Below are 23,329 nucleotides of genomic sequence, written 5' to 3' on the forward strand. Positions count from 1 at the left end.
GAGTCATATATGGTGTAACATACAGGTAGTTGTAATATGTATTATGTAAGCAAGCAATCATCAAAGCATAACACACATTGTTTATAAGAACATCCCGTTTGTATGCACTGTTATTAACACAAACTTTCTCTTTACAGCACATAAATAATGACCACATCCACGGAGAAAAGAAGGAGTTCGTGTGTCGCTGGGAAGAATGTTCGAGAGAGCAGAAACCCTTTAAAGCTCAGTACATGCTGGTGGTGCACATGCGCAGACATACAGGAGAAAAGCCACACAAATGCACGGTGAGCATTGCATTAAATACCGTCCGGCCCGGTTGCAGTTAATAAAAAGCAGCGACGCTGCATCGGTTTAGTGTTTCTTTGTTTGCAGAAACTCCAGTAGGTAGGACATCTATTGTTCTGAGCTTTGGTTAAGATCTACCCGCTGCAGCAGACTTGGTCTGTCTCAAACAAAACAATCTGTGCATGACACTTGTGGGTTTTGTTTCTCTCCTCTGTGCAGTTTGAAGGCTGTTCAAAGGCTTATTCCAGACTGGAGAACCTGAAGACACACTTGCGCTCGCACACAGGAGAGAAGCCCTATGTCTGCGAACATGAAGCCTGCAACAAAGCCTTTTCCAACGCGTCAGACCGAGCCAAACACCAGAACCGCACACATTCCAATGAGGTAAATACCCACACAAGCACAAATACCACCAAGTGCAATGTTATATAGCCAGGTATCAAGGTTACAGTTAATATAGATTTACTACTTTACAATTAAATGTATTTTTGTTTCAGTGTAAGTGATTATTTAAATGTGTTTAAACTTGCTCAATGCTGCCTAATCTTGTAACATTGTATATAAATTATAAATATAACGATATAGATTATAAAAATTATAAAAATGTTGAGCATCGTTTTTATTTATTTATTTTTCATTGAAGGAAATGTTTTTATTATGATTTATTATAAAGATTCATTTATAAATTATTTATTATGTTATTGTTTTTTTTAAATAATAACAAATACAGTTACACCATCACATGCTAATGTTTTTTCTCGCTCTTCTTTCAGAAACCCTACGTGTGTAAAATCCCCGGTTGCACTAAGCGATACACTGACCCCAGCTCTTTACGGAAACATGTTAAGACTGTCCACGGTCCCGAAGCCCACGTCACCAAGAAACAACGGGGGGATACTTACCCACGACCCCCCACACAGCCCAGAGAACCTGGAGGTAACGGACAAGGCCGGTCGCCAGGGCAACTTCCCCTCGGAGCTATAACTGACCAAAGGGACTATAACCACGCTACCTCGAAACAAGACGAATGTCTTCAAGTCAAGTCTATCAAGACAGAGAAGCCTATGGTAAGCCTCCTTCCACACTGAAAATGTCATTCGTGTTTATTTGTGACCCTGGACCACAAAAACTGTCATAAGGGTCAAATTTTAAAGATTTATACATCACCTGAAGCTTTCCATTGATGTATGGCTTGTTAGGACATGACAATATTTGGCTGAGATACAAATATTTTAAACTCTGGAATCTAAGGGTGCAAAAATATAAAATATTGACAAAATCACTTTGAAAGTTGTCCATCAGAGGCGCTGTAGCATGCCGTTACTAAGAAGAAACGGGTTTGTTTTAACGCTCGCTATTGGCTTACTACTGTAATGATGTTGTGGAGAGAAGATAGCGGCGAATGAAGTTCATAGGAAGTGTTTCCTTCCTTTTTTGTATGTGATTTTGCTGCATCCACTCATAAAACAAGTTTGATATATTTACAGTAGAAAATGTACAAAATGTCTTCATGGAACATGATCTTTACTTAATATCCTAATGAATTTTGGCATAAAAGAAAAGTGGCAAATTTTGACCCATATGTTTTGTTGGTTATTGCCACAATTATTCATGTGCTACTTATGACTGGTTTTGTGGTCCAGGGTCACATTTGTGTATTTAATGCATTGAAACTTCTAGCTTTTTGTAATTTAAATGTTTACTCCAAACTTCCTGTTTTGCGCTTCATGATCTCTTAATTGCTCAGCTAACACTTGCTTACAACCAGGTGCATCTTTGCACGATCTCTTTAATGACTGAATATCTTTTTTGTCCGCTACCTCACGCACAACTTGTCCTCTCTTACTAAGGACAGTGGGTGATCAGGTGAGAATGGTGATATCATTGTTGGTCTCCAGCTTTCTCTTTCCATTCTTTTTCATTCATACAAGTATTGACCATCTGGATCAATTTGAAATCATTGTTCTTTTTTCAGTCATTGGTCAGCAGCATCATATCATCTGACTTCATTTTAATGGTGTACAGTGGTGACAATTACTTATTGTCAGCAATCTTTTGATATCAGTGATTTAACCTATTTCTATGTGATGCATGTTAAAATGAGAGTGATGATTCTTTAAGCATTTGCAGCTGTAACTGCAGTTGTGGTTTCATTGTCTGTTGAGATTAATTCTTCAGCTCAAATGGTTTATTGAAATCATAGAATACATATACAAGCTTTCTTACACCGCTACAAACAACAATGCAGCTCATTCATGAGAAGACATTTTTATCCCAACACACAAAAAAATCTAATTTGAACAGCCCTAAAGTAAGACCATGATATTGGGGAAAATGTGCTTGCCTCTACTTCTAATGCTGGATATTTAGTTCTGGCCTAACGGCGATTTAAAGGCAACTTGTTTTGCACATCACTGTTGTTTGTTTAAAATTTTAATTTCAGATTTTACTGATTAATTTTTTCAAATAAAACTTTGAAACTATTATCATTAGTTATTTTTAGAATCATGAGCTAACATTAAGAAGGATTAATAAATGCTGAAAACTATATTGCTCATTGTTAGTTCCTAACAAATACAACCTTATTGTAAAGTATTACCTAAATACCTGCATGACTTCGACATTGCATTTCACTTTCCTCATTACGTTTCATCTACAGAAAATGTCCAGAGTGATGGATGTGTTACCTTTCAACAATAAAACTGAAATTTAAGATTCACGGTATTTGTTTTATCTCACCTTCTAGACGTCTCAGCCAAGCCCTGGCGGTCAGTCTTCATGCGGCAGTGAGCAGTCCCCCATCGGCCCCCATCTCAGCCGTGGAGTCCAGTTTGCTCTGAGCAGCTTGGGACTCACAGGGGAGGTGGCGTTACTCGAGGACCTGGAAGATGAAGACGAGGAAGGAGAGGAGGAGAATGCCCCCATCATGGACTCTACAATATCCACTGCAACATCCACAGCGGCAACACTAGCTCTTCAGGCTCGCCGAAATGTGGGACGACCCCTGCGCTGGATGGAGCATGTTAAGATGGAGAGGTTAAGGCAGGTTAACGGAGCTGTGCCGAGGCTAGGACATCTGTCCCCAACACCACCCCCCAAAGGCCAGGCCCTGCCTGCCCTCACGGGAAAAGGTGCGTCTTTGTTGTACAACCTTTCAAATGGGTCTTAGGCATTACTTTTAATTATAATTTCATCCTTTCTCATTCTCAGGTTTGTGCCTTGGTAGGAGTAGTGCCGTGGGGGCACCAGTGCCCCAGCCTCCTCTACGTCTCGAGCCATCCAACACGGAGCTGACCATGCTGAATCTGCTTCATGAGCGCCGGGACAGCAGCGGCAGCACCACCAGCTCCGCTTACCTGAGCAGCAGTCGTCGTTCTTCCGGCATCTCCCCCTGCTTTTCCAGCCGCCGCTCTAGCCAGGCTTCTCAATCCGAGCAGAGCCACCATCGACGTCTCCACAATCTCAGCGCCACTGATTCATATGATCCCATTTCCACTGATGCCTCCAGACGCTCAAGTGAAGCAAGCCCGTGCGGAGGAGGTGGAAGTTCGTTCGGGGTAATGCATGGTGGAAACTGGAGTGGTGGAGGTGTAGGAAGTGCAATAGGAACAAAAGGTATTCTTAACCTTACCCCAGCACAGCACTATCACCTGAAGGCCAAGTATGCAGCTGCTACAGGTGGGCCTCCTCCCACACCCCTACCCAACATGGAACAAATGAGCCTGAAGTCCCATCTGGCTATGATGGGAGATTGCCAGGACTCAGGTCTGCTCATGTTGCCACCACTGGTCAGGCCACGTCGCTGCAGTGACGGCACACACGGGAGTCCCACAGTATATCAACGAAGAGGACTTTACCCTGGTGAAGGTCCAGGAAATAGTGATAGACGAGCCAGTGACCCGGTGCGGAAACGGGATCCCAGTTCTTTTGGCTTGCCAGAGGTACAGCGTTTCAACAGTCTGAACAACATTAATTCATTACCTCATCTAGCAGGAAATCATTACTCAGATGGAGAAGATCTAGGACTGAGCCTGCAGAATTACATCTATCCAGTTGGCAGCTTGCAGAGGAGTCTGCACTCTCCTTGCCCTCCCAGCATCATGGAACAATCAGCACTTGAGGACTTGGCCGTGGACCAGGATGATGGTCTGTTAAATGCAGATGAAGACATCTTGCCTGATGACTTGGTGCAGTATCTCCACTCTCAAGATCAAGAGTTGGCTCACATTCAGGGAAATATTACCAGTTGTTCCAATCCTCACAGGTCCACTTTTAACCAAGGTATTGCAGTCGGACAGAATTTCATTAACGTGCATCAGGGAGTGCCTGAAGGTACCAGTAAGGATGTAATGCCTATCCAGTGGAATGAAGTGAGCTCTGGTAGTGCTGATGTTACTCCTCCCAGACAGCAACCTCAAAGGTGCGAAAGATGGCCAGTCCACAGTGGCATAACGAGCAACCCCTTCGGTCGCTTTGGGAACATGGTTGTGCAGCATCAACAACCCCATATGGATTTTGTAGATCAGCACTTGACCCTTCATAGAGGTGGTGTTCAACATGTGGAAAACGAGAGCTCTGGATCCAGACATCCAGACCAGTATCAACAAATCACCAAGACAACCCAACAGTCATGCAGGATGAATCCAGGTGTAAAGAGTCAATCTTCCTCAACATCCCAACTTGAGTCAAGGCACAATTTCGGTCGACCAGACTTCTCTCGCATCTCCTTTGGGCCGATCCGTCCTAACTGTTTTCAGCAGGCAAGTACGCCACAAACCCAACTCAAGCCAAATAACACCTCCACACATCAAATCAGTGGTAGCCCCACAATACTGCCTCACCAGCCCCAGCCTCCTATGACCCACCCACCAGTCAACAGCGGCCACAGAGGTTTATCACATGCTTACTCCACTCAACAGATCACAAACAATCATAATCCTCAGTCATGCCAGCTAAAAAATTTAAGGAATGTAAATGCTGCCAATTGCAACCTTGTAAACCAAGTTTCAGGACTGAAGCTTGAAGGGAACGATCATATTCAGACCAATGCTTGCTCTTCCATCCAACAACAACACTCTGCATTTATTTCTGAGAGCTTTGAATCCAACTCACCTTCTTCCCACAGCATTCTGCCGTCATGTCTAATGGATTCCTTGACGACAGAAATTGAAACACCTTCCGAGGCTCTTTTGTCTCCTGGGGTTGATCAGGTGACAAGCACGGTGGATGGCAGCCCGGGTGTTGGTTTGGATATTTGCTCTATTCTCGAGGATAGCTATGAGCAGGGTAGTCTTGTATCTGATATCATTAGTCCCAGTGTTTTTCAGGGTCTGTCTCGGACGTCCTCTCGACTATCTACCCCACGTCTTTCAGCTGCGTTTCACAGCATGCATCCAAGCACTAACAACATGGCTATCGGTGACATGAGCTCCCTCCTCACCAGTCTTGCAGAAGAGAGCAAAATTCTAGCTATTATGCAGTAGTTGGTGACTTCCCCGCCACAATAAACAAGAAGGGCGATATACGTTGTGCATGTAGTGTAAAGGAATAGAAAGTAGTTTAATAGGTGATGTTGTGTTGGCACACAATCTATTTTGAATCTGCCCTATCTTCCAAGAGGCAGCGAACAATAAAACCATATATTAATACAAATATATATTATAAAAATATATATAAATAGTTATTCCATTTCTGGAATAGAGGCTATTTTAAAAGCCTTTGTTTTATATTGCTATTGTGATGACAGCAGGAGACACTGGTCTTCTTCACATGATATTAAAACAGTATTCTGTATATTGTTTTTTGTTTTGTTGTACACTGTTGCTAAAAGTGCATGTTATTTTTTCACGTCAAGTGTACACATTGCCCACTAAAGTGAGTTTTCTTACTCATGTATTGTGTACCTTTGTTTTTAAGATGATGTTGATACGCACACACTTGGTTGTCATCAGCTCAAGTATCATTCTTAGCAGACCCAGGGTCTTATAGGTCTTAAAGGTGATTTCTAAAGTCTTACCAAAGGTTGTTTTGACCAATTATTTCCAATTTGTTCCATTGAACCCAAGTAGGAGGGGCCATTGCGTTATGTATAAGGGTACGACAAGTGTGTTATAAGAATCTTATAACTCTCTATCTTGATTTAGCTTGACCTGTAAATAAATGTTGATATCGTTTTTTCTTTTTTTATATTGTAAAGTTGTCATACTCTTCATGATGGGTGCTGACCGTTAGCCGTGCATTTTGTGACAGTTGTGGGGGAAAACATTGCGGTCATTTTAGTCAATCTCAACATGTTGCTTATACACATATTATTTTAAATTTGTGGCCAAAATGTGTTGAAAATATTGGTAACGTTTCTTGTTTAAATGTATCTATTTTATGTTGTTTTTATTACAGTCAGTTGTGTGCTGTTTTTGTCACAACAGTGCAGTGAAACTGTAATGTGGAATATCATTTATGTCTCGGTTTTGTCCATTTTTTTATATAAAAAAACTGTACCCACACATTTATGATTAAAAACTGAAAGACTTATGAATACCAAGACACATCAAGCTCTTACAAGAGCTATAAGATTTTTAGCAGTATTAAAACTACCCTGCAGTTTCTACCTGCATATGTACAGTTTTTAAAGGCGTACTCTAGTAATGAGTTTCGGTTTTTGTATGGTTATATCAGTTGTTTTTTTAAGTTGTGTACCAGTGTTATGTTTATGTTTTAAAGGTGGTATGACCCATTCCTAGACAAAAGGACTAGAGGGTTTGGGCCTAAGGTATGTGCCTTATGAATGCCTCTCCAAACAAAAGAAACACTGCCAATGTTTTTAAGTAAATACAATAATAAAATGAGTATGAATATGTGGCAGGAGTCCTATGGCTTAACATGTAACACGCAACACACGTTCTGCTGGTTGGGCATTTAGTTTTTTATTACATTTAATTCAGTTTTATGCTTGTAAATACATATTCATTCTGTAGACTGTAGTTAAGATTTTAGATGGTGTCAGAATTAGTATAAAAATCATATAAAGCAGGAATCCCAATGCTCTGTTTTCAGTTCAAACTAAGTGATAAAAATGGAGTCAAGGTGCACAGCACCATCAGACTGGGAACAGAATATCAATGCTCTTTTTATATCAGATTACAACAAATGTTTGTATGGTTTTAATAAAAAGAATTAAATGAGGGCTGTCTGTCTGCTTTTATAGGAAACAATTACTAAAATACAGGGATTAATATTTTGTAGTATTAGACATTGCAGGCGAATAAATTGCCACCTTGGAATTAGAAGGTTCTGTTCTGAGCAGTTTTGAGATATCGAGCTTCAAAGTTTTTGTATTCTGTTTTACTTTGCTGATAGAACCTATATGTTTTCTAAACGTAAAGAATAAAATAAGCTTCACATAATGTAAATCAGATCTCACGAAATTAGACTAACCTAATTTTGACAAAAATGTAAAAACCTTAAAATTCCAAAATATGCTGATATCATACTAGATAGTGCTGTGTAAAATATATTAAAATATTTAATGTACATATAAACAGGCATTTAAACACATGACCATAACACATTACTGTGAAAACACAACAGAAAATAAACAGATCTATTTGCAGATCTGTCCACTTCTGTCTGGTGTCCCTTTGTCCACCTCTAATAATAAATAAAATAAATTAATATAATAATAACACATAATGGACATTTTTCATCCTTTGTGTAGTATATGGATTATATATAATTCATACTAACTTTTGTTGGTAATTGTTAAAATGGGCTTAATTTAAGGGTTTTAGGGTTATTAGAGATTGTTACTTTATAGTAACTTTGAGTTGTGAAATTTAGCAAATGAATCAGCCAATAATGCTAAACACAGATATGAAGCATCTATATGAACACATAGAGGGTGATGGAGAGAGATGAAAAAGATACAGCAGATTGTCACATCCAGAAAAATGAATGGATCTCTATAGCCCTGTTCTGGTCAAAACGTTTTTATCTAAAACTGAAATTGCAATAGGATTCTTATCCGAATATAGCCTTCGACCCCAATCTATAATTGATTTAAATAATTCTTAATACATTTTCACACAAATGTAATATTTTACATATAAGCTAACAGCAATTTTGAGACATTTTGTAGTAAAGAAAAAGTAAACGAAATATCATATATAATATTTATTTAAAAATAGGTTTTCTTGCAATTGATCTATAAATGGTTGGGGTCACACAGACCCCAGAACACATGGGACGGTAACAGGTAATGAACAGAATAGGAGGGTTAAACGTGAAGCCTTCAAGGCTAAATTTGGCAAGTTAATCAGGGGGAATGTAATCTGACAGTTGAGTGTTCCATAATATATAAAAGTATTTTGTCTTACATTTAAAAAATTTCAACAGGAGAATTTATTCTGACAAGTAATGCTGCATTCACACCAAAAGCATATTAAGCTTTTGCATTAGCACGTGATCTTGCATCTTCGGCGATAATAAAAAAATTCAACTCAAGCTGAAAAAATTCACAAAGAGCTTGTTGGCACCAACTGTTTGAGACGTGCATGAAGACACTCGCCTTTGGCGGGAACACAACATAAGAATGTTGCTGTCAGATGAGGTTCTCATGTGTTCTATGAGAAAAAAAGACATCCAGGCAGGACTCAAACCAAAGACCTGCTCACCATATCACAGTAATCACTAAACCACCAAGGTTTTTGGATGGGGTCTGCTTATAAGAATGAATGCTTCATTAGACATCCAGTGTTGCTTGAGTACATAAAGCTAATTGTTTTTAACTATATGTGCATTCATTCATACATTTTAGGGGTAAAATCGTGGCAGGTGGGCAAAACATATCCTGCCTCAATATTACCCTCTTAAATATAATCCAGTAATGTGTAACATGTAGTGTGTGTGGCCTTGACATTTCACCATGTCTACATAAATATGAGGATATTATATGTGACACATGCAGTGTTGCTTGTGTGCATTTTTGACTACATGTGCATCCATGCATACATTTGGGGGGGGGGGTAGAATTGTGGCAGGTGTGCAAAACAGATCCTGCCCCAATATTACCCTCCCTGACATTATCCTGTCATTTGTAGCCGATCATGCCCTTGACATTTAAGCATGTCTACATAAACATGAAAAAACACATAATAACATATTTTACTCTGATCACAAATGTTCTATGCAATAACATAATAAATCCTGATGCATTAAACAAATGACCAGTCAGGTTATCTGAAGACGACATCATGTCGCTACGTTCTCCACGGGATAAATTCACGACGTTATTTGACGACGTGGCTTGACGTTTCTGGAACGTAAGCAAAAATTCAAAGAAATGGAACGTCGCCAAGACGTCCTCAGAACGTGGCCACAAAGTAATGTCACGTGACCAAATGAAGGCGAATTGGCGACGTCGTCAGAACGTAGGGCCTACTGTGTTGTAACATGAAGTGCATGTGGCGCTGAAATTTTAGCGTGTCTACTTACATATGAAAATATTCTACATGACACATACAGTTTTGCTTGTGCATGCATCAACTAATTGTTTTTGACTACGTGCATCATATTGCTTTTATATGAGGTTATCCTGTGTTCAATAAGAAGAAATGACAGCCAGGCAGGACTCGAACCAAAGACCTGCACACCATGAACCTAGTCCAGTGGAAGTTTCCTAGGTAAAGTAACCTATATCCAAATATTTATAGCTAGAACAAAGCATTGATCAACAATGCGCACTTTGATATTATTGTGGACATACACGCGCACGCGCATCGCTCAAGAAACAAACTATGTTATATGAACTACATTATTTGAAGAAGAGAACGTATGACTGATCAAAAACACCGATCTATCCATCAACATCCAACATTTCCTAAAATACAGTAACGAGTGTAGTGAACACAGTTTAGGGTGCAGTTTAGGATTCAGACACTAGAGAGCACACAATCCCATCAACCTCATAACATCCTTGCAGAAGAAGACAGCGGGCCGCTGCTGAAACAAAATGGCGGACATGGAAGTGGATTTACGGAGCGAGAGGCTGGATAACGGGTAAAAGCACGTGCGCTGTGTAATCTTAAGAACAGCGCTTTTTAACTATCGACTGTGGGTGCTTATACTTATAAACGAGCTTCCGATAGGGATACGTTCATCTCAAGTAAAATATGACGCGTTTGATAGCTGTACATCTGTGCGGCTTGTGTTAGCGTGCTAATGCTAAATAGCGATATGCTCTCATACAATAGCGAATGACCAATATTAGCGCCGTTTAGATGTCTCTCTACAACTGGCCTGTAAAGTTGAATTTTGCCTTCGTTGTTTTTTTATTCTTGTGTGTGTGGTTAATTTCGTAAAGTGTCGGATGCTATGAATATATCTGATGATATGACCAGCACGCTACACCGGCTGGTTTACTTCAGTTTACATAAGATAAATAGTGCTTGAAGTACACAATAAATCCTTAGAATAACTGTTACCCAGAGGAATGGTTGGTGTATTATGTAGCCGATGTTATGCAAACGAGCGTGTCCTTGGCTTGTGGGAAACATCGTGTTGCCAATACCTTGACCAACAAAACAAACATTAGCTGAACGCATTATTTGGCGCGTGAAAGTAGTTAGCCTGTATTGTTTAATATCTCCGTTTCCTTCTAATACTTTAAACATAACATCTTTTACGTTTTTATTGGTTTTGCACCTCCCGTGTCAACGTGTGCTTTGTTTTTTTCTAGACCTGAGGATTTAGAAAGTCCTGAGAAGAGTGGGAATGAGGATGAGAACGGTGATATATCTGGGGAGGAAGGAGAGGAGGAACCCGAGGTGAACGGTGAAAAGCAAGACAGCGGCTCCAAGCATCACAGCAGCGGCGGCAAACACAAGAAGAAGAAACACAAGCACCGCAGCAAGCACAAAAAACACAAACATGCGTCTGAGGAAGATAAGGAACGTAAGCGCAAACACAGACACAAACATAAGAAGCACAGACGCAAAGACGAGACCACCTCCTCGCCCACCGTGGCCATCAACAGGAGACCTGGTGACGACTCTCTTACTCTCGGCAATGCCGCCGTTGATGACCGGGCTCTTCTGGAAGACCTGGAAAAACAGAGAGCGCTGATCAAAGCCGAGCTGGACAGCCAGCTGATGGAGGGTAAGGTTCAGTCAGGCATGGGTTTGATTTTACAGGGTTACAACTCCGGCTCCGAGGAGGACAGAGATGGATCAAGGGCACGAAACGGGCAAAGAGGTAGCGGGGCTCGAACCCGCTCACCCAGGGACCAGAGTAGCAAGGGGGGTAAATCAAGACGGGACTCGACGGACGCCGCCAGCCGCTCTCGGGACAAAGCAGGGAGGGACGGTAAGCTTGATCGAATGACCAAAAGTGCTAAAGAGGCAGTTAAGGAGCGTAGCAAGTCCAAAGAGAGAAAACGCTCCCAGAGCAGGGACAAATCCAAGGAACGTGGGAGGAAATCCCACTCCCCAACCAGCAGGCGGCGCTCTTCTGCAGAGAGAAAACCTGATCAGAAGGGGCGTTCAGACCGGCGTTCCCCTGAGAAGAGAGAGCACGCTGGGAGGAGGTCGGGCTCACAAGGGCGCAAGAGTCGGTCGCGCTCCAAAGATGCTCGGCCTGGGCGTTCAGAGACCGACAAAGAAAAGAGGCCAGGAAAGTCTCCATCTAAAGACACGTCTTCTGGAAAAGAGAATCGATCGCCTCATCACAGGCGAGCTTTGAGCCCTCAGCGGCGGCGCAGTTCTTCCCCTCGCCACAGGGAGAGGCAATCCAACCAACACCCATCGGGTTCAGCCGATCGGAGCTCCAAACTGAGCCACTCACCATCTAGGAATAGATCACCTGCCAGGAGGGCACGAAGTCGCTCGATTGATCGCAGGAGAGATTCTCCCTCCAGGTACACATCAACACAACTTCACATAGTCAAACTTTGTCTGTCAATGTCTTTTTGGGACTGCAGTACACTACTGGTCAAATATATAGGATCACTTGACAAAATAGTTTCTCCTGATCTTAAATATGCATAACGAACGCAGGAAAAGGCTCCAGATATAGTTTTCCATCTCTAATAAGCTTATCTCTGGAGTAGCACGTTTGTTATGAAACAGACAATATGAACACAAGAACAGCTTTATTGGACTATATGCTGTATTCAAATATGTTTAGAAACAGGTCTGAAGTTGCAACGCGATAACATTGTTAATATGTTAATTAGCCCATGAGGCCTTCCAACCCCACTGTTTTATAAAATACTCGCAGAAACACTAGATTGTTGTAAATGTCCCATTTGGACAGTGTGTGCAGTTTTCAAAGAGATTAATTGAAGGTTCATCTTATATATTATGGTTTCATTTGTGAGTATATAAAATGTTACTGCATGTGTAAACTATGCAAGTAATGTCAAAAAATCGATTCAATAAAAAAAATGGAATCCATTTCTGCATATATCGAATCACTGGTGGAAAATACCCATACGGCATCATATCGTGAGGAACTGTCCGCTTTACACCCTAGTGTGTGATTAGTTAGTACATTTTTTTTAATCGATAGACGACACTCAAATAAACATGTTAAACAATATAAGCAGCATATGTTTAATTTTAATATATGCATGCGGTTAATTGCATGAAACGTGTGCCATTAATCGCGATTACAATTTAAAATCTAATAACAGCCCTAGAGTTTACTTATATCTACCAATAACTTAAATTTTATATGAATGTTTAATATATACATGCATGTGTATGTTTTATAAACACAAAATGAATATAAACAAACTTTTTTTCTGTATTCGATTTATCGTAATCGTTAGACAGCCCTAGAAAAAAGACATTAAGTGAAATTTAGTAGAGAAAACTATGATGTTATGCTTCATAATGTAGTGAAGTAACACTTTTCCAAAGTGAAAACACTAAAGTATAAATCCTTCAGTTGACTAAAGTAAAACTACTTGACTCATCCACCTCTGATTTAGCTATTGACTGGATGAAATTAAGGATTGAACATTATGCTTATTATATGCTGTTAAATGCTTAATTTGTTTATTTGGTGTTATTTTACAGGTTTCAACTAAAAATAAACAGTTATTGTTCATTCAAATCTGTACATGACACTTTCCTCTGTGGAAAACAAACAAAGATATTCAATATTTTGAGACATGTATCAAAGTTAATGGCGGCCCATGTTGTTTGATTTCCATCATTGTGCAGAAGAAAGATTAATCTTTTCTGCATGGAAGGAACAAGTAAAGATTTATAGCTTAGCTGTACGGGTGATGTCTTTGAGTGACATTGAGCGTGTAAGAGAGGATCAGAGCTATTTTTAGCTTTGAAATCAAAATAAAGGACTGCACACTCAATAGGGATCTCTGTGTTGTGTAGAGGAAGTTTACATTTAAATAAATGCACTTATATCGATATTCACTCACTAAACACACTCCTACGCAACACATATACAGTAGTTAATGGAGTAGTCCCACAGGAATGGCCTATAGGGTTGGTATAGTGCAATCATGAGGTGCTGTGTATGTGTTGTTTATTGTTATTGCTTGGTTTTGGGTAGGTTGGGTCATTGATTTGCTATTGGTTAGAAACATGTCTTAAGGTACAAGGGCACAGTAGAAGTCAGCAAGTGAATGATTTTTAAGTAGTTCATCTATTTTGGGAATTTTTTTCAGGAAACGTCCTCGTATGGATGGAGTCGGGAGGTCACGGGAGACGAGTCCATCCCGACGCAGAGTGAGCCGCTCCCCACTGAGGCGTAGATCCATATCACCAAGACGACAGCCTCGCCTCTCCCCCAGAAGGCGAAGTCGATCGCCCTTTAGACGAAGGTGAAACTACAGTTAGAAATTTCGAGTTTGTCAAATGGTGGTGATAGTTAAGGTATCTAATTGTGTAATGTACCTTTTGGCCAGGTCTCTTGAAAGGGATCGGTTCGGCCGTGTCAGACCGCGGCGATCCATCTCCAGGGATCGTGAGAGGAGGAGGAGGCGGCGGAGCCGTGATGAAGACAAGTTCAAAGGCAGCCTATCCGAGGGAATGAAAGTAGACAAGGACTCCTCCTCTGAAGAAGTGTAAGTTTTTTTTAATTTAGTTATTTACTTTTTGTGTGCTCATTTATGAAGAATATGGACCATTATGGTTGTGACAGTTAACTTACCTGACTTTAAACTTACCTGCTTAAAAAAGCTTCAATAAAAACTGACTTGCATCTACAATTGTACTGTAGATATGAGTTGCTGTCCATAATCACTAATGATCAGTTCACCCTTTAGCATAATAAAATCATTTGAGTTTGAACAAGCTTGTTGGAAATACTGTATGTCTGTTACAATTGATCTCAAATTTTAAGCAAACTATTTCTAAGGTCACTACTTTAATAATTGAATTACGGTAATGTATTTAGTTTGGAGGATTTTGATGCTGAAGAGGAGGATGAAGAGGCTCTGATTGAACGGCGACGACAACAACGGCTTGCTATTGTACAGGTAACAGTCCAGAAAGCCTCCTGTGTCAGAAAGTTTCTTCTTTTAGATAAAACTCTGTTAAATTCTGATATTGACAGAAATACAGAGGGGTAAATGAGGACAGCAATATGGGCTCAATGGCATCGGAGCCGAGCAGTCCACAGAGCAGCACTCGCAGTCGATCGCCCTCACCCGATGACATCCTGGAGCGTGTGGCAGCTGACGTGAAGGAGTACGAGCGGGAGAACTTGAACACCTTTGAGGCCAGCATCAAGGCCAAGCACAACCTCATTGCTCAGGAGAAAGAAGGTGGTGTACTCTGATAAGAGGTTTGCATAGGTTGGGATGTTGCAAAGAGCAACCAAAACAGTGCTGCTCTCTAGGTGATGCACACAGATGGTAGATCTAGAGGTTTTAGCGGTGATGTAATTATATTAGAGCTATCAATCAATCAGCACGCAAGATATGATCGGTTTTATTTGCAGCGCTCACCATCGGTTTTATTTGCAATTGCTGAATATCTTTAATACAATGACATTGAACATTACTGTTTATCATCTGTTCTGCAGGAGCCAACCCAAAGAAGCCCTCAGCACCTGATATGTTCACAGAGTCTGATGACATGTTTGCTGCAGACTTTGATGTGAGATGTTTGTACATTGAGTTGATATTAACTCTTTGTTTTAAAAGGGGGTTGTGACCTGGTTCTTATCTCTCTCTCCTATCAGAGTGCTAGGTTAAGGGCTGCGGGCATCGGTAAAGACTTTAAAGAGAACCCCAACCTCAGGGATAACTGGACAGATTCGGAGGGGTATTACCGTAAGTCTTAAAGAGATTGTACAGCTGTCTTTCTTTTTGGGTGAACCTTTAAAAAATGCTGCTGTTATCCCAAACTCATCAGTTAAATGTTGTGATGTTAGGTGTGAACATTGGTGAGATCCTGGATAAGCGTTATGAAGTGTACGGGTACACCGGGCAAGGTGTGTTCAGTAATGTGGTCAGAGCGAGAGACACTGCAAGGGCTGGCCAGGAGGTGGCAGTCAAGATCATCCGCAACAATGAGCTCATGTGAGTAGTGTGCTGTAGTTATGACCATCATTTATTTGTATTTGCCTTATGTTGACCTCATGTTACCAAAATTCAAGAGCTTTTTGCTCTGTTTGGTCTCTAGTTCTATAGTTCTATTCAAGCAAAGTTATTCAGTTAATGTGATAGAGCAAGAAAAACGTTGAAACATAACGCTCACTGAAAGATCAGTTGTTGCTAATATCAACATGGTTTGTGTAGCCAGTACACCCATCTCAATGATTTTCTTAAGACACTCATCTCTTATCTTGAGGCTAAACATTAGTCATGTGCATTATTATCTACTTTAGAAACGTGAACTGAAAACCAATCTCGTTTCAATAGAGCTTTTTTCTTGTTTTCTCCACATTGCTGTTCAGTGTAATCCTCTCTCATAAATCGTGTTTAATGGTTTTGTTTGTCACGTCTCATTACAGGCAGAAAACGGGGCTGAAGGAGCTTGAGTTTCTGAAGAAGCTAAACGACGCAGATCCAGATGATAAATTTCACTGTTTGCGTCTCTTCAGACACTTTTACCACAAACAGCATCTCTGCCTTGTCTTCGAACCTCTCAGGTACTTTACACACCTGGATCTCTTGTGCATTGATTGAGACTCACTCAGAACAATCTAAGGGAGACACCTCAACAAGACAAATGAAACAAGTTCTTAGTTCTTCTGCCTTGTTTCTCACAGTATGAATTTGCGGGAAGTGCTGAAGAAATACGGTAAAGATGTTGGGTTGCACATCAAGGCGGTGCGATCCTACAGTCAGCAGCTCTTCCTGGCTCTCAAACTACTGAAACGCTGTAACATCCTTCATGCTGACATCAAACCAGACAACATTCTGGTGAGCATCATCTCTATGACATCTAGCTCCGCCACATCAAGCAGTCCTGTTACCGGAGTCTTGAACTATTCACTAACTCTCTAAATTTCTCTGTGTCTGCAGGTTAACGAATCGAAGACTATTCTTAAACTGTGTGATTTTGGCTCAGCGTCCCACGTCGCAGACAATGAAATAACACCTTACCTAGTCAGCAGATTCTACAGAGCACCTGAAATCAGTGAGTTTACACACACAGGCTTTATTTCGCCTCATTTATAGAAACAGCAAGGGGTATGCTTCATTGCTTCAACGTTGAAAGTATATCAATAAATGAATAGTTGGTGCTCAGTTTTTGGTTTCTCTTTCTCTTCAGTTATTGGTAAGCCATATGATTATGGGATTGATATGTGGTCGGTGGGCTGTACCCTGTATGAGCTTTACACGGGGAAGATCCTGTTCCCAGGGTCATCCAATAACCACATGCTGAAACTGGCCATGGATGTCAAGGGGAAGATGCCCAACAAGGTACTGAACTAGAAACACTATCAATACAAAACAATTGTTTTATCCGGGCTCCAGACTAACTGTTTTTACTAGGGGCACTGACAATTTTGGAGCTCAACCAGAAGATGTAGGGGCACACCTTAAATCAGCCTGCATTGCAATGATTCACATATTTCCCAAAGTAGCTGTATAACTGACAAATACTTGAAAATAAAACTGCACATTGTCATTTCTGTGAGTTAAGTCCATTCATTTCAGAGGGATATGACATTACAGCGCTCTGCTCGAATAATGTCCGTTCTGTGCACCATTACTGCTGATTGGCTAAAGGGTTGTTTGTCTAAACAAGCGTAATTGGGAAATCAGACACCCCGTCTTTTAATGCGTTTACATTCGTCAGAAATGTAAATGTGTTAAATTGTTAACATACTACCTGTCCTATGTATTTAGCTGGAGGTGACAGTGGTTTGGTTCTGCTCATCATTTAAAGAGCGATCTCCGTTTCCCACACTCATAGGCCTAAACTGGTGGGCTCGTGATCTACTTGTCTATTCACATAAGATTAACAACTAGGAAAAAATCCAATTTGGCAGGTTGCACATGTGCGAGAACTTGTAAAAATGCTCTTGCGCTGTTTCAAAAACCAGTCGCAAGTAGTCCGGAGCCCTGTTTATGGTATTTATGCATATGATAACATGTTTTTTCTTCTGTTTTCTGTAGATGATCCGAAAAGGCCAGTTTAAAGACCAACATTTTGACCAGAACTTGAACTTCCTGTTCATAGAAGTAGACAAAGTGACTGAACGGGTATGTTCCTGTTCACTCATTCAGTTGACTTTAGTGCAGATTGTACAGATTATAGATTTCAGCTGTAAATTGCTGCGTAAGTGACTTTCTCAAAGCATAAATCTTATGATGTTTTCCTTAGTAAAGCAAGTATGCGCACAACGTTCAAACTTCATTTTCGAATGCCTTAAGTATATACACCATGGAACATGTCTCTAAATGTAAATGTTTGATGTATTGTCACAGGAGAAGGTAACTGTGATGAGTACCATCAACCCCACTAAAGACTTGCTCGCTGAGATGGTCGGTGGTCAGAGGCTGCCTGAGGACCAGAGGAAGAAAGTCATGCAGCTCAAGGATCTGTTGGATGGAACTCTGATGCTGGACCCGGCGAAACGCATCACCATCAACCAGGCCCTGCAGCATCCCATCATTCAGGAGAAGATATGACCACATTTCCCCTTTGACCTTCCATTAGAGCCAGAGCAGTTCTGCTTTTCAGGACTGAGCCATCAGACTTCTGCTCAGAATGTTCGGAAACATGACAAGACGAATTTCTATTTTGATTCTTTTTCTAGTGATTTTTGTTTTGCCCGGTCATTTTTGCGATTGATCTCTCAGAATGATCTTGTTTTTATTGTATATACACGTCATCATTCGCTGAGAGAGGCACGAAAAGCAGTTGTTGATTCAGAAGTTGCCGATCTGTGCAGAAGTGTTGAAAAGTATTTGGTACACATTGGTTAAGCTGTTCGGTAACAAATGGTTTTGTTGGCATTTCAGTTGGGTAAATTTAAGACCAATGACATTTGTGTTATTCCAGATGTGTGTCTCTTTTGCCATCAGACTAAACAGCAGCTCTTGTAGCATTTGCTGGTAAGAAATTTTATATCACTTCTTAAAAACAAGATATAATTAAAAAACATGCTTATTGTCCATCACATATTTTGGTTTTGCTGTATTTCTGTTTAGTGTGTCACACTAGAAAAGTGGTCCCTTATCTACATTAAATTTCTTTACCTACACCACTCAAATTTTAGCTGTTTAAATTATGTAGGACCTAATTGTTAAATAATCTAATGTCCAAAAAGCACTGATTTAAGTCCATGTTTTAATTTAAAGGAAAATCGTATGTTTTGGTTTGTTAGTTTGTAATGCGGTCCATCAGCTGAGGCTACTGATTCAGTTTAGTGTATGGATGGATGCTGGGAACCCCTGAGGTTCAATTTGCCTTTGAATCAGTAGCAAAGCTCTGCATACCTGACTTTAAGCGTATAGGGAATATAAATGTTACGATTTAAAAGCCCCTAATATTAAGATTACGTTTTTTTTCATATAAAGTCTCTCCCTGTGTGACCAATTCAAACATTGCTTGACCCGTCAGTCTTCACAGATAAGCACTGACCTACCGATGATCGCTTTTATTTTACAATGTAAATACACTGTTTTCTTTATGCAAGACATCTGTGGTTTTTCTTATTGAATTTTTTTTGGGAAAATAAACTCAAGATTGGATTGTGAAGGAAAATGAGAACCGCACCTTGAGTGTAATCATTTTAGTAATAAAATTATTTGGTGTATAAACATCACTATTGTTTTTTGATTATTGCAGTAATGTTGAGAGCCAGCTCTTATAAAACTGTCAACTGCTGCTCGCTCTTGTAATATTATCTTTGGCATCTTGGGGGTGCGTCTATTTTGAATACCTGACCTTGTGTGACAATTAGGACGGTTGTGTGTCTAGATGAAAGTTTAAGCATTTCCTGACCTTTACGCTTCCTCTTATTATCATGCACGCTGCTTCATATGATCTAGAGGATAAATGCAGAGGTAGACTTTATAAATCATTACCATCACAAATCTCACTGGACTTAATGGATAATTTAAGGGTGTCCTTAATGTGAAGTTTTAGTATTTCATACGCTTACCTTTGGGTTGTGTTGCTAGAAATAGATCTATATTCAGTTTTCACAGGAAGTTAGAAGTTTCTAAATAACGTGGGGTTATTTTTAGCAGTATGGGTAAATCCCATGTGTAGTTTCCAGAGACATAATAACAATTTCTCTAAAGTGTCCTTATTCCATCTAGTCTTTTTTGTACTGCTTTGATAAATTATCAAACTAATATTGTTTTTCATGCAGATTTGTTTACCTCATGCCCCGCGCCCTGTTTCCATAGGGTAACAGATTGCTCAATCCTGAATGTTCATTGAAAGACATTAGGATCTCTGCATCTCTCGCTTTGGCAGTACCATAGTCCTTTGTTTCAGTGGCACATTTCAGGAATCTTAAATGACCCGTAACTCCCAGACCTCTGTTTAAAAAAGGACTTCTCTGCTCATTCTCAGTGATGTGAGCACAAAGTTGGACAGATTCAGAATTTCCATTAAAAATCACTGCACATAAGAGATTGTAAGTATCAAAACAAGAACATAAACAAGCTTTAAGAGTTTGCTACTACAGCTGTTTTCAGGAAAAGAGTATGCTGTACTAACACGATTGTTTAATCCATCAATGTAGTTGTTTTTGTTGTGAGACGAAGTCATTAGTGAAGTTAATCTTAAAATGATGATGTTTGTTAATCAAATCATCCATCTATTAAGCACCATCGTATTACCCTTTATCTGTCACATACCAATGAATTAAAGTATCTTGCAGACTGTCAACTGGAATACAAAAACAACAACTGCTTGTAATGCTGAATTGCTCCTTTGTAAGAAAAGGTATTTCTAAATCTATTTGACTTGACCTTTTTTAGGTAGATTATTCTTACTAATAGTGTTCAGTTTTTTATATTTAAGAAATGTTTCAAATACATTCAAGTGCTTGTGGGAATTTATGGCTATGCTTGACAGCTTTGTCGGCACTAATAAATGACGATGTTCAGGACGCCTGCGGAAGGCTCGGTGGCAGGAGGTGAGCACATAAACTCTGGGGGGGTTTTATGCCTGAATGAGATGATGCTTGAATCCCCACAGCACCAAGCTTAAGAGTGAAAATGGTAATAAATAAACAAACCGATAAAAATACAGCTTGCGATCAACAGGGTCAAGCATGGTGAAAATACTACCTTTTCTTTTATTGATCAAATTTAATGAAACTATAATGTTAATGCATTGGCTGCTAAATAATGTTTCTGAATATGATGATCTTAACTCGAGTCAGTGGAACTTTAGTCTTTCTTGCGGGCAGTTTTTACGCTATAATTTTGTTTTCATTAGTGGAGTGTCTAATGCTTAGGAAATCACAAACTCCTCGTGACTTCTCGTCGCCTGGCACAATGCAAACTCGTGTCTGGTACTACTTCCTCTTAACAAATTCTTTTTTTGTCACGGCATTGATTGTTTCTCTCAATAATGTTAATCTGTATTACAGTAACAATATGTGCACATTTAAACTAGCTTTGAAAGTTATAAAGTTAAGCATCAAAAGCTCATCGTATTGTGATGCTTCTAAATAAGAACTACAATCATCTGCCATGGCACGCTTTCTTGTGAAATATAAACGGGTATAAATGTAAATTTTTTCAGCTTTTGAAAGACAGTTTTATATTATAGGTCCTTAAATCGCAGCACGGACAGAAATAACTGCCAATGACATAAGCTACATTTTACAGATCACGAAAGAGCAGAATTCTGACGGAGAATTGGGCCGATCCTTTATTCATGACCCAATCATTGATCATCTGACTTAAACTTCCTTTATACCACCCTGATCTTTACTGAATATAATTTAGCACCAATTTAGACAGCCAATCACTGATCAAAAAGTAAATAAAATCATGATTTACTTTTGACCATCTGCAATGTCTGCAAATTTGCTTTATCTACTTGATGTAAAATGAATGGATCTGTGATAAATGAGAAGTGAAACTCGAAGGGAATGTTTTTGTTGTGAGCATGAGCAAAATACAGTGGAAAAACAGAGATAGTCACTTAGACTAATAGGAATATTTCAGTGATTCATCTTAGTGTTGGTAGGTATCAGAAGAAGTCACATGACCTAGTCTATCTACAGCTCCTAAAATGTTGTACCGTAATGACGGTACTGTAATACACTGTGTTTGTTGTTTTTAATAATGATACAGTACTGTATCTATTGATGATGACATATAACAAACTTTTAAGCTGTCTATCAATTATCATAGACTTATTTCTAGACATTTATGCTTAAATATTTTGTTTTTGTGAAATATATCGTTTTCAGTCTCTGTATTTCACACAAACAAAAACTTTCACAGCGTTAAATGTTGAAAAGTGTAAGAAATCTAGGAAATGTGCTGTAATTCCTTAACCAACATAAATATCCTATCCGTGCATTCATCTTTAGAAGCAGCTGTTGAAAGCTATCTTTTAATGGAAATTCTGTCATTAAGAATTTTAACAAACATTTAAATACAGAACTGATGTGAGGAGTATATATTGACAGGAAAAAAGATCTATTCAATCAAAAAGCTACAGGGAACATTTTTTAGCGGTCAAGCTCCGAACGGCCGAGTGCCTAAAGTATTCACCCCTTCATTCTTTTTCACATTTTGTTATGTTGCTGCCTTATGTTAAACTAACTCAAGTTACTTTCACCATAATGATGACGCAAAAAGAAAAAAAATTGTGAAAAGGAAAAGACTCATGGCAAAAGTAGCCTATTCATAATAATTACATAATAATCTTAACTCACACCTAATTATGAAATTAACTTTTCAAATCAATATTTTGTATTGTCTTCTTTGGTCTTGATAACAGTTTGCATTGTTTCCATAGTCTCTGTTGTTATTGACTCTTGTTTTTGCAATATCATCATCAGATTTGCATTAAGGATGAACTGTCCCAGGCAAACTGTTTGTTACATGTGCTAGTTTCACTTCTCTTATCTAACAATATAAAAATGCTCAAATCAATATCTATTTGACAAGTAATAAATAAAAAGGAGAAGCATGCAAAAAGACGACAAAGGGGACTAATTCTGATATACCAGACTTGTTAGTGTTAGTTCCTTCTGGACACTCGGTGCAGTTGTAGCAGCAGGACTTTAGCGTGTTCACCACACCCTTACTGGTTTCGTCCACCTTTTAAGGTCATAACCATTCGTAAAGTCCCTTTATTCATCAAAGTAATGTGTAATGCCATCAAGTGTGAAAGTCACCCTGCAAATGCTTTCCACTATCTGCAAAGAAAGACATTGTACTTGAAGTTGTTCCCATTCGTTCAGTGTACATTTTATTTTCATAATATAATCCTTATGTTCGACTTTAAATTTGTCATCTAACCAAATATACAAACACAAGAGAATATCTTACTATTTGAGAAACCGTACCGGCCAAGGTGGAAAGTTGATGTGTCCAGGGCAAGTGGTCTCAATACATTTCAGGAGTCTGTGAGCT

The 23,329-nt window shown here is 39.5% G+C and overlaps 2 protein-coding genes across 2 annotated transcripts in view; both read left to right on the forward strand.

Moving 5' to 3' along the window:
* Window positions 1–7,463, forward strand: part of gli3 (GLI family zinc finger 3) — a 96,353-nt gene extending 88,890 nt beyond the window's left edge. The window contains exons 11-15 of the mRNA XM_079487621.1: window positions 138–287; window positions 508–672; window positions 1,062–1,355; window positions 3,035–3,419; window positions 3,499–7,463. Coding sequence (XP_079343747.1) covers window positions 138–287; window positions 508–672; window positions 1,062–1,355; window positions 3,035–3,419; window positions 3,499–5,771 — 3,267 coding nt within the window. The 3' untranslated portion in view covers window positions 5,772–7,463. The remainder of the gene's footprint in view (window positions 1–137; window positions 288–507; window positions 673–1,061; window positions 1,356–3,034; window positions 3,420–3,498) is intronic.
* Window positions 7,464–10,193: 2,730 nt separating this feature from the next.
* On the forward strand, window positions 10,194–19,536 carry prpf4bb (pre-mRNA processing factor 4Bb). The gene is made up of 15 exons (XM_079488240.1): window positions 10,194–10,341; window positions 11,021–12,196; window positions 13,976–14,131; window positions 14,216–14,374; window positions 14,707–14,788; window positions 14,866–15,076; window positions 15,337–15,410; window positions 15,496–15,586; window positions 15,688–15,835; window positions 16,270–16,407; window positions 16,528–16,681; window positions 16,784–16,898; window positions 17,034–17,185; window positions 17,885–17,971; window positions 18,197–19,536. The coding sequence occupies exons 1-15, from the start codon at window positions 10,295–10,297 to the stop codon at window positions 18,398–18,400; spliced, it is 2,994 nt and encodes a 997-aa protein (XP_079344366.1). The 5' UTR covers window positions 10,194–10,294; the 3' UTR covers window positions 18,401–19,536.
* Window positions 19,537–23,329: the final 3,793 nt, after the last annotated feature.

The sequence above is a fragment of the Barbatula barbatula genome (genome assembly GCF_947034865.1).
Source record: "Barbatula barbatula genome assembly, chromosome: 23".
In the NCBI taxonomy this organism is placed as follows: Eukaryota; Metazoa; Chordata; class Actinopteri; order Cypriniformes; family Nemacheilidae; genus Barbatula; species Barbatula barbatula.

Excerpts from the sequence above, each read along its gene's own strand:
- prpf4bb (XM_079488240.1), top strand. The coding sequence starts at position 10,295 with ATGGCGGACATGGAAGTGGATTTACGGAGCGAGAGGCTGGATAACGG. Across the intron at positions 14,132-14,215 it reads CGATCGCCCTTTAGACGAAG|GTCTCTTGAAAGGGATCGGT; the intron begins GTGAAACTACAG and ends CCTTTTGGCCAG. Across the intron at positions 17,972-18,196 it reads TAGACAAAGTGACTGAACGG|GAGAAGGTAACTGTGATGAG; the intron begins GTATGTTCCTGT and ends GTATTGTCACAG.